General features: G+C 38.4%; 1 protein-coding gene across 1 annotated transcript; it reads left to right on the forward strand.

The window, feature by feature from the left end:
- kcnj4 (potassium inwardly rectifying channel subfamily J member 4) lies at window positions 1-9,908 on the forward strand. Its single transcript, XM_085453572.1, has 3 exons — window positions 1-258; window positions 3,709-3,840; window positions 5,163-9,908. Exons 2-3 carry the CDS (start codon window positions 3,818-3,820, stop codon window positions 6,787-6,789), a joined length of 1,650 nt encoding a protein of 549 aa, XP_085309698.1. The 5' UTR covers window positions 1-258; window positions 3,709-3,817; the 3' UTR covers window positions 6,790-9,908.
- The last annotated feature ends 2,437 nt before the right edge of the window (window positions 9,909-12,345 follow it).

Below are 12,345 nucleotides of genomic sequence, written 5' to 3' on the forward strand. Positions count from 1 at the left end.
AGGAGGGTGCGCACAGACAGGATTACCATCAGCGAAGGAGGCAGCGGAGGACAGCAAAGGATTGAAGGAGAGACACGGCGGGGATGAAACGATGAATAAGCGATGAAGGAGTAACTAGAGGAAACTATTCAAAGAAAGGAAGAATTAAAGAAGTTGTCACACACCTTATGAACTTAAGGACGTTGGAGCTTTGCCCCGCAGAGTGAGAGCGAACTAAAAGTACAAGCAAAAGAAAGGAAACAACTGATCATTTGCAAGGTGAGAGTAACTCCTGCTCAAATGCCAATATTTAAGTATCAGAAAGATTTGCTGAAAAACAGTTTGATAAACCGAACTTTGAATACATTTATGTGATAACTTTGCTTGTATTTTAGAACTTTGGTAACCTCTGATGACAGACATGAAGAGCAGCTTTTAGTTTTGCATGCGGACAGCGCACTGTTTCGCAGAGATCAACCCAGAATAAGCACTGCGTCAGACGTACTCAAAGCTCGGGCATCATGGAAACTGCTGTGTAGGGTTAGGTCACACTAGTCATTCAAACACTGCAAATCTCTACAACCCTGGCGAAGCTTAAATGCATCACATGAAGACATATCAAGAATCATCAGGTATAAATATGCCCGAAGACAGTGATGCTGTCCACCTGTTGATCTTCTTACGCACCTGTCTTATGTTTTTATGCAATCTCATCAGAAGGGAATCATTGTTTCTGGAGCCTTCAGAAAAAGGAGAGGAACAGCCTCATTGTATCTTCCACATCTGCAGAGTAAAGTGAAGGAAAAGGGAACAAATTATCCACTGATGGCTCCACAAAGATGGAAGAAGTTGAAGGGATCCTCTGACACAATCTTCATAATGATGCAAACACATTTTCTTTTGCAGAAAATGCTAAACATGTGGACAACAGTGTGCAGGAACTTTAATATAAAATAAAACTTCTTAGTTTGTATGAAGGACAAATTGATTAATTATCCTCGATTACATCACTGTGACCTAGTCTCGTCAGGCTAATAAACGCTGGTAATCCTTTAGGTCAGTTAAATTGAATAAACTGTAGTGAGACATTTTATTCCAAAAAAACTGACTACATTGTTCAGAGACATGACTGAGATATCAGACAACTAACTTTAAACGGTCAATAGACTTGAGCTGCTGCAGATGAGCAGTCGCCATAGTGACCTTTCTCTATCTGCTCATGAGAATAAAGAGAAGTTAGGTGGGATCAAGGTAAATGTGACCTGTGACTAAGTGTCATTGCTGCTTTTAAAACTTTGTCATCACTTTCAACCCGATGTGTTGCAAAATGATCATGTGGTCAGTTTGTATAACCGGCCTGAATCGTGAACCAGAAAATACAATATGTTATGCAAAAATTAAAATAGGACAAAATAGGAAAAAAAACCCAAACAAATCTGAATTGAAGCCAAGATGGAGGATGTCTGGGATGTGAAGATAGCGTGGGAATAATTCTCTTCATGGCTACTGCTGATGCTTTGTAGGTACTGAGGTGAAACCAGGGTATGTATTGATTAGCTTTCACAGAAGAAAGAGAAGCAAAGAGAAGTGGGATGACTAACTAAAAACAGTCTTTTTGATAAGATTATCAAAGTTATTGATCAAAACCTGAATAATCAAATTCCACGACAGTGAAAATAAATGATAGTTTAAGGCAACAATTGAAAAATAGTTCCTGTATATACAGAGTTTGAAGGTTAGCTTGTTGTATTTGAGTAGTTTTCAGTTTACTTCTAATTTTGTCTTCATGCAGAAAACATTTATATGCAATGTCATTTGCATTTGTTCACAAAGTCTTTTAAGGACACTGAAGCCACTTTCCTGTTTTCAACAATCAACGCATGATGACCAGCGATCAAGATCCTTGTGCATGATGACTGCTTCATCTGAGGCTGTATCTGATATAAAGCATGTCTGACATCTGATATAAAGCTCTGGCATTCGCACTGAAAATATTACTTTTCTTAGTGGCTGACAATGTCGTTTATCTCATCAGGGGCCATTATCAAAAGCTCTCTGACTTATTTTATAAGAGCACTTAATACTGTATACTGCCCCCCTCCACGCACACACACAGCTGGTGACTCTCTCCACTTCCCTCCATCCCCTAAATGCCAGAGGAGATGTGTTCCTATGGAAACTGACATCAGAAAAAAAAATCCCCAGTTTTAGGTGGTGACCATTAACTGGTTTGTATTGTGTGTGTCTCATCACTGCTTCAACACTTTGGTACCTGCACTCTGCCAGCCCTCCTGTTCATTACAGCTTAGAAACCTTTTGCACTCAAGGGGAAGCCTTAGAGCTTATACACTGCTGGCTCACTGAAACAGACACAAGCTAGGAGATCTGCAAAATCATGCTGTTAGCTGGAAGTTAGCCTGAGTGGAGGCAGACACACACTACTTATTAAAAATCGAATCCCTGCGATCAGCACTTACAGACATTTCTCTATGTGTATGTGGTTTCCAGTGAACTCTCTGGTTGATTAGGAGAAATGATTAAAGCCTCCGACCCCGTCTTACAGAGAAACAAAAATACAGTTTCATGTGACACCTGAAAATTCAAGAAAAGTCAGTGTCACTTTGCTAATTTATTCTCTTATTTTACTATATTTTGAACTAGAAATCACGTAAAAAAAAAAAACTCAGCTCAACACATGCATTTGATTCTGATGCCCGATATAGTGTTATATTATCGATATAAGCTACACTATAGACAGATATAGACAGTTTTGCGCCTTTAGATCGGGCCCCATATGTCTTAAACAAATAACTGCATAAACTTTTATTTTCAATTAAAGATGCATAAGATACGAATAGTCTCACAAACAGCTCTCTGACATTGCAGATGTGCTAAATAGATACAAAGAGAGAGTTTAATAGTAAACGCATTGTTCAAAAAATTTCAAATGACTTGTCTGACTGGATTTCATTAAGTCTGAAAAGCTTCTGAGAAAATAAAAGCACAATGGTGAACACAAAATGCAAATAAACTGTGTCATAGTAAGGTATGTGAGTCTTGGAGGGGTGGGAGGTAAGTTCATGCTACTATCCTTGATCTCTTGGTCTGGGTGTAGCAGTAATATAACACACTGGCTGCAATCAGGTTTGTAACATGTAATTTTGCTAGGTTGCCAAAGTATCTGTCAAACTCATTTTAGTTCATAGGCCACAGATCCCTTCATGTGATTGCAAGTGGACTAAAACTTTTAAAAAAAGAAAAAAGAAATCAGTTTTTTTTATTGTAAAGAAGTAGAGGTGCATTTTATCAGCATTAGCATTTGATAACAAAGCAAATGACAACAAGCCTGGGATGTCTTGGGAAAAAAGGCACAGGTTTTCAGTTTCAGTCCATTTTCTGTAATTAAAAAGAAAGAAAACGCTCCTTAAATTAAACAAAATATGCTGCCTTCTTCAGTGTGCGATGCCAGGCTGTGGTTGATGTCTTTGTCAGTGAGAAGACTTTAAAACTTCAGATGACTTCTTTTTGCTTTGTCTGTTACACTCATGCATCCTCATGGGAACCACATTTTAACTCACAAAACCAAAACCATGCATAGACTACTATTCCTCAGATTTTCCACTCATGCATTACTATTATGCAAAATATTAAATGTGGTGAGGTTGGTTTAAAAAAGCAAGACAGCAACCATCACATGACAGTTTCTGTTGAATTTTATGCTTCTTCCAGGGGTCTCTTCAGTGGCCTGAACACCACCTGCTGTGAAGAGACCAGATGTTTGGGAGTAGGACACAGTTTGGCCTCCCACTGTGGCCCTCTACCTGTGATCACTGGTGCCATGGGAACAAGTAGAGCCAACAGGTGAGCCCAGTAATATCAGCCTGATGTAAATTTACTGATGCGGACCATTGGTCTTTGAACTCATTTTACTTGGTGTTGCTGGAATTGTAGCATCTCATTATTACTGTATCAGCTCTGTTTGGGCAGCTATCTTTGAATTCTCAGCTTCATCTCATTATTTCCTGACTAATTTGTAGAGGATCAAAGACTGCTGCGTTCACTGAAACAATTTCATCCTTTTTTAATTTGAACGTTGGTTGGTTTAGAAGTATCCAACCGTCCGGTGAGAATGGGCTTGTTAATTTGGGTTGGCAGGATGAGTCAGGACCAGCTCAGGGATATTTACAGTAAGCAGATCCTTAGAAAAGGCCAAGGCCGTCCTACGCTGTCCTGACCAGCGGCACATGAAGAGCTCTCGGCTTCAGGTAGCTGCAGCAGGTCTCGCACAGTGAAGAAGGAGGTTGCCTTGATGTACTATGCACTATGTTCATTTTTTTCCATTCTGTGTGTAAATCAATAGTCGGACACCTTATTTTTTGAACACACAACACCTAATTTCTTTCTTCTTTAACTGCTTGTTGTGACTTAAATATACCAAGGCGGTTCTTATGGATTTCATTTTGTCTTACAGTTTTGTGTCTTGCGAATCAGCATGATGTTTACCCCCAGCACCACAACCGCTCACATCCCCACCCAAGAAAAACAACACATAACATCGATTTGTCATTGTCAACATAAACTTAGCATCTCTCAAACAGAGCTCTCAAGTGTCAGTGGGTCAATGAATGATTAATAGAGTGTTAACACTCATTTACATATGATGAAGTGCCCCCACAGTACAGGCATGTCCATCCCAAAATGATTTGTCTGACTGACACTGAGTCACGTATAATCCTATAATCTGTGATGACAGCGATCCTTCTCACGCAGCTAAATTGAACTCACCTTCCTAGCAGGTAATCCTCTATGTAAAGGAGATGCTGATACACTCAGGTGAAGATGAGTTTGGTCAATTTAAGTAGACCATTTGTGACTCTGAGTTCAATATATGTTTTGTTTTATGACTGGAGTCATAAATGTTACTTGATGCTGACCTTCCAATCTGACTGGACTGAGAATGAGTAAAAAAAAAGCAGCCAATGTCTAAGGACAAACTTTGAAAAGAGCTTCAGAAACCCAGAGAACTATTTCTCAACACCCCTTCAAAAATTGGAATTGGAAATTCTGGAGCTAATTGGAAGCAACAGATAAAGAAAAGAGTTTTGCACAGTACGCCACAATCAACTAAGAATAAAAGAAAAAAAAATACAATTTTTAATCCAAGTCCCTTTTTTTCCTGACAGGTACAGCATTGTGTCTGATACTTTACCAGAGGAAGAAAGGCAAAAGATTTCTAGCTTAGGACTCCATAACGGCCACAGTTCACCCAGATTCAGACTGCACTTGGCCTGCACCTCAGAAGGAGAAGACAGGAGGAGGTCAGGAACCTCCGCTATCGTGCCCAGCACGACGGAGCAAGGAGTGATGAACAACTACAACGGAAAGGTTCTGACAAGGGGCTCCAACCAAGTACGGAGCCGATTTGTGAAGAAAAATGGACAATGTAACGTTGTGTTCACCAACATGGAAGAAAAGGGGCAGCGCTTTCTAGCTGACATCTTCACCACCTGTGTGGACAGCCGCTGGAGATACCTGTTGGCTGTATTCTGCACCAGCTTTCTTGTCTCCTGGCTGTTTTTTGGTTTAATCTTTTACACTGTTGCCCTGGCACATGGGGACTTTGAAGAGCACCCTACACTGAAGGGTGATGGACTGACACCTGGAGGTCTGCACGGAGCCACATCTGGACATACAACTGGAGAGCAAGCACAAAGGATGCCCTGCATACTTCATGTTCAGGGGTTTATTGGGGCGCTCCTGTTCTCCATGGAGACCCAAACTACTATTGGTTACGGATGGCGCTGTGTTACCGAGGAGTGCCCTGTTGCTGTAATAACAGTGGTGATACAGTCCATAGTAGGCTGCATCATTGACTCGTTCATGATTGGCACCATTATGGCCAAGATGGCTCGGCCAAAGAAGAGGAACCAGACCCTCATGTTCTCCAAAAATGCTGTCATTGCGCTGCGTGATGGCAAGCTGTGCCTCATGTGGAGGGTGGGGAACCTGCGGAAGAGCCACATTGTGGAGGCTCACGTCCGTGCCCAGCTCATACGTTCGTATGTCACAGCTGAGGGCGAATTCATCCCTTTAGAGCAGATGGACCTCAATGTGGGCTATGATGAGGGCACAGACAGGCTGTTTCTAGTATCTCCACTGGTTATAGTCCACGAGATAGACAAAGATAGCCCCTTGTATACTCTGAGCCGAGCTGATCTGGAGGCAGATGACTTTGAGGTCGTTGTGATCCTGGAAGGAATGGTGGAGGCCACAGCCATGACCACCCAGTTCCGTAGCTCCTACCTTTCCAGAGAGATCTTCTGGGGCCACAGGTTTGAGCCTGTGATCTACGAGGACCGCGACCGCTACAAGGTAGACTACGCACGCTTTCACAAGACATACGAGGTGCCGTCAATGCCCCATCTCAGCGCCAAAGAGCTGGATGAAGCTGCGAGCAAGGCTTCTTCCGCTGCTTCTCCTGCGTCTGCATGCAGAGCCACAAAAGACTTGATCCCCATGTCACTTAACGCTTTCTGCTATGAGAACGAGGTGGCATTGAGCTGTGGGGAGGAAGAGGATGATATATTTGACTCTTCTCAGATTGTAGGGAAGGAGAGGGCAGAGGAGAGAAGGACTTCAGTTTCTGTTGACTTCCAAAATATGTTCCACGACAACTCGACCGTGACTTCAGGCAGTCACAATGTCATGTGTGTTCTTGACATGGACAATAACCAGATGGAGTTTGATATCTTACAGACTGCAATTCCTCTTGATCCAGTGACCTATAAGAGCGAGCAAGAGATTCAGTGAGAAGGGGGAGGGTATGGTCTCCCATGCTCCTCCTGTTTCTCGACCTGTTTTCTGCATTTCCCATACCCCTTTTGCCTTTCCAGTGTTATTTTATATTCACATTCAGTGGCTCAAAAGTACGAAATGTTTCCTAAATAGTTTTGTGATGGAATTTCTTAGAGCTTTTGTCAAAGGTTCTTTGTGCAGAATAAATCTGGCTTTTTTTATTTTGGCTCCCGACAGGATTTTGGCTCTTTTATTATGATTTGACAAAGGAAAGCACAGTGGCAGAAAAGCCCACAAACTTGGACTAAGAAATGTATATTTTGCATAATTAAAATGTTCTTTATCTTAACTTAATTTCTATGTGAACATAAACAATATATTTTATGAAAGAAATAGCAATTCTGATTTGAATTCTCTTTATGAAGAGAACCGAAGTTCTTCAAGTTTTATGCTCGATAAACTTCAGCTGGTTCATGGATCATCATGCTGGCAATAGTTTCCCACATTGTCTTTTATATTCCCATTTGTATTGAAGCTTGTTTCTACTGCTGAAAGAAGTCAGAATATTTGACTTACAAATGTACATTGAAATGGAAAATATTTGTGCGCTGCAAATGTTGAAATTTACAGGAGAGAATCTTCTATATAAACGTTCATTCAAGTATATTTCCTAAAACTGCCCTATAATAAGTTATTTAGCATACATTATTGATAAACTTTTTGATTTTGTACAGTAGCAAAAAAAATTCTAAGTGCAATCACTAAGTGTAACAGAAGATGTTTCCTGAAGAACGTAATAAAGTTTCCTTAAGATAAACTTAGAGGGATGTCACTGGATTTAAAATCTAATGTTTAAAACATAGTTTTGAGCTTAAAGTTGATTTGTTAAAATGCTTAATTTTATTAGTGTATCAAGACTAAAATAACTTTATTAAGTTTTTGATAATGATTAAAAAGCAGAGTACACTATAAAAAATTGTGTAAAAAAAAAAGAAGGGGGAAATGTCCTGGTAATTTTCTGCCATTACATTTTTAATGGAGGTTTGCGTATTTGGTAACTGGTAAAATTATTGTGTGATTAAAAAATACACAAAAAAAATCCTTAAAAAGTTCATATGGAAAATGATTTCATTTTAAACCAGCACATTTCACTGTATTTTTACAGATTTTGTTTTTACTGTGCAGATTTCTTGATCGCTCCTTCTGAGGATTTCTTTCTTGGTTTGTTTCTTGCGGAGGTTGCAGGCTGTGATTACAGAATCAATACTGAGAATCGGCTTCAAAACACATTTGCTCTGTTACTGTCCGCCAAAGAAAGGTGTGGTGTTGGATAACAGTGGCCCGTGTACAGTACTTGCGTCTATGATAGTAGGAAGCACAACAGGAAACAAAGGGACGGAGGCTGTTTGTGCAGTCTCAGGAAGTGCAATAAGTATTTGGATGTGGGTGGACGGGATTATTACTAATGTCTTATGAATTGTTGCAGACAAAGTTGACATGATGATTGTATGATAGATGACATGAGAAATAAGTTTCCAATATTTACTGGGAAAGCATGCTGAGAGAGCCAAATGATATGATAGATGATAAAAGTTTACCATGGAAAATACTAAAATACCTGTAAATAAACATTATTTACTTTACTGATTGTATCGTCAAATATTTCCCATCAATTAGTTTCAGACTGAGGCCTGAACAAATATTTGTAATATGTTTACCCTGTGGCTTTTACATGCAGTAATCAGACTGTACCGACTACAATATTCAGTCTGATGGTTTTTATTTTATTTTATTTTATCTTATTGTTTTGTTTTGTTTATTGAGACTTTTATGAGTTTAATTTTTTTTTTTTTTTGCTGACTGCTAGCAGGCGTGTTTGTTTTGTATTAATGTGAATGTGTGGGAGAGAGACTGGATGTAGAAACGACGTGCATCTGAGCAACAAACAGTAAATAGTTTTAGTTTTCATAATGTTTTATTGTCAAAATTCTCAATCCAGATAACTAGGATTATACAAAGCATATGTAAAGCAACTCAACTGACAAACATACACTGCCAGCCAAAGTAAAATACTTACTATGGTTTAATGAATTCAACACTGCAGGATGACAAAATAAAAAATACAAACATAACTGACTTTTAAATAACTTACACTTTGATGTGCATATCAGTTTCACGTTTATCATCATGTTTATTCATATTTATAAATGTTTTTGACAGTACAGTGCAAGTTTTGGTGTAAATGTTTTTTTGTTTGCCCTGGTACATCTTGTAAATAAGACTGAAATTACTGTATCCATAATAATTTTCTCAAACATTCATATGAAATGCATATTTAACACACTTAAATTCAAATTTTACAATTGTGTGAATTTGATTTGACAAGGACACCTTAAAATACGGAGGACCAAAACATTACTTAATTAAATTAACATATTAAATGAAAATGTGCCTGATTTGGCACATTTGATGGCATATTCATTTAGTTACTGAAAGCAGGTGAGATGCAATAAACAAGTAAAATTGGAGTTCTGGACTTCTGATTCTGACTTTTTTTTTAGTGTGGTTGTTCGTGTAATTTCTGAAATTTTACTTTATATTTATTTATTGAGACATATACATTGTTGGTTTTGGTTCTCCATATTTAAATGTAATCAGATTCTGATTGAAATGTTGTTAAATTTCTATACTTGTGTACAGATTATTTTGACATGAACATGGGCAAAAAAAATACAATTTTAAGTTACTCTGAAATTCTTAAGTTATTTTAAAAATAAAAAAGTGAAAACACATTTTTCACAAGGTTTTGACTGGCAGTGTATAAAAGTCTTTATGCAATGTCAGTTCTGGATTGTGTAATACTTGACAAGAATGGGTGTTAACTTAACAAGTATGTGCTTTGTATCCTTTGCTATAAAGTCTTCCTGCTTTGTAGAAATCAAATGATTTTCCATTCCTTCCTTGGGGATTAACACACGCACTGAGCAAACTACTGTCAGACTGAAATAAGCTGAAAAGATTTAAAAAACAAAAAAAACAAAAAAAAAAACCCTGAAGTACAAAGCACTTTATTCTTTCTTGTACATTTTTTGATGTTGCAAATAAATATTTCTGTAATTATGTCTGTAATGCTGTTCTCTGCTCTCTCTCTCTCTCTCTCACACACACACACACACACACACACACACACACACACACACACACACACACACACACACACACACACACACACACACACACTCCTTTCTAGTGTATGCACTGAACTCCTCTGCACTGTTTGCCATTCCTCTCCGCAGCCACTAGATGCCTCTGCAGGCGTTTCCATCACACGAGAAGTGTATTGCTGCTTTTAAGTGCAACCTAAATTTATAATTTTGTTTTTCTTAAAGGCAAAACTATAAAAAAGAAATATATCACTGGAAAAACAAGAGTTTTGGCCTCAGATAGTTTGATGTAATTTCAAATGTCTGCCTTTTTGCACTAAAGGGCATTGCCCTGGGTGTGGCATCTCACAAGGGACACCACAATGGTGCCAGAGAGCTGAAAGCATCATCATTATAACATATCACTTGATAAACAGAGAGAAAATGTGACTCAGATTTTGATGGGTTTTGGTCTTTTTTAAACTTATGTCCTGGAAATGTGAGGTTCTTTTTATAGGATTGTTTTTTATTAACAGGAAAACTTTTATGAACCTCATTAGAGGTTTCACTGATGAGAAGACACAAGTTATGTTTGAATGATTCAAAAGGTACAAGCTTTAAACTCACGGCAGCATTTCCTGCTGCATTAAAAATATCTGACCCCCCAAAAAGCAGCTATATTTTCAAATGACAGTAATCACAGCAGGCCATGGTACATATCACATGATTAGCTTTCAGTGCTACAAAGCACAATCCTAGTGACTGATAAATGTTCAAAGGGCTCTAAAGTGTGCATCCATCCAGAGTCACATGTCTGTTGTGTTTTCCTCTGAGATGGATGGTTTGACCAGACAAAAGAAAATCAAAGGAATATCGGCAGAAACTCGGAATGAAAGCAAGCACGTCAAACCAGACTGATCATTGTCTTTAAATGCATATTTGTTTGAATCAAAGGAACAGATTGACAACTGAAGACCCCTAAGGGTAATTTTTTATCCAAAATAGGTCATTTACACATATAAAGCACACATTTTGTTTCTGTATGCAAAGCACGGGTGGAGTTAGTGATAGCTGGATTCTCTTAAGTATCCCGTAAAGCTATGACAGAAATCCTGCACAAAAGCAGGCCAAGTGGACTTCAGCTATTATCGATACACCTGTGCAATCCTAAACTCTGACAACTCAAAATATCTGCAGTATTTAGTGACTAAAAGAGATGATCTAAGGTTATATTTGAAGTTCTCTGTTCAATGTCCAGGGACACTATACCATCATGCATTGTGATGAACAAAAAAGTAACAGACGGATGAGAGGAAGCAGCGAAACAACCTCAACTGATGACGCTTAAAGTCGTTTTTTTTTACTTATAAAAAAAAGTATTTACTGTTTATTCGTTTTAATCTGTCATATTTCATTTGTGTGGCAGAAATAACATAATAATAGTGCAGGAATAACAACCTATTTCTGTATGTAGGAAAGAGGGGATAAGGATTGATTTGGGAAGCAAGGTGTTTGTCTGCTGTCAAAATGAAGATTAAACTGCAGAAATTCAGTCACTTACATATTTAGGAAATATAAATATGCTGTGTTTTCTCAGATGTATTTATAAAGCTTTAAAACTATTTTGGAATCGGATCAATTCAAAACAACATTGTAGGATGGAGACATAACACTTTTGAAATATTCTAGTCTCGGAGACTTCCAAACTTTCCAGATCTGATGACTTCATGATAATTTAGCCAAGAAAGTTTGCAAAATTAATGCAAGTACTGGAACTTCTTGTGCAATGGAAGCCAGCGCCCTCTGCTGGACAAGTACTAGAAATTTGTTCTTGACTGGACCTTTTTCATCGGTGACATTCTAGTTTGATGGAAAAGATTGTGTGCAAAGAGGGAAGAAAACTGACTGGCTTCTAATAACTTCATGGACAGCAGTACCAGCAATCTTTTACACTTCTAGTCAAGCGTGTCTAGATGCAAACTCTCTATGAATCTTATCCAACTATGCAAAATTACTGCTTCTGATAACGTAAAAATGCAGAAAATCCAACATGACACAAACAAGCAATGGTATGTTGATGTCATTTGGTCGATCAATCAATGGAAGTTGATTTTAAGTCACAGTCAAAGATCAGTCCTACACACTGACTATGGCCAATTTAGAATCACATAGAGAGATAAATATATCCTTTTTGGAGTCTTAATGATGTAAAACTGATCCACTGATTTGCAATTCAGCAGGGTGTAGTGTCTTTCAGGTCTAAATACAGAGCAGACCTCCTAATGTTACACATTTGATGAGTAACTATAAAGGGAATCCAGCTTCTCAGTGCATAAGTTATTTCTGCAAATATGGGTGCTTAATAAAAGGGGTCACACTGATGGGCTGCTTACAACATTAAGAGTTGTGAGACCTCACAGCTGATGTT

This window comes from Copadichromis virginalis, linkage group LG4, assembly GCF_057382275.1.
Source record: "Copadichromis virginalis isolate Kocher_CV1m ecotype Utaka linkage group LG4, C_Virginalis_male_GT1.1, whole genome shotgun sequence".
Taxonomy (NCBI): Eukaryota; Metazoa; Chordata; class Actinopteri; order Cichliformes; family Cichlidae; genus Copadichromis; species Copadichromis virginalis.

What these genes read in the sequence shown, in the direction of transcription:
- kcnj4 (XM_085453572.1), top strand. Translation starts at nt 3,818, where the DNA reads ATGGGAACAAGTAGAGCCAACAG. An exon ending in GGAACAAGTAGAGCCAACAG is followed by an intron (nt 3,841 to 5,162) that starts GTGAGCCCAGTA and finishes TTTTCCTGACAG; the next exon opens with GTACAGCATTGTGTCTGATA.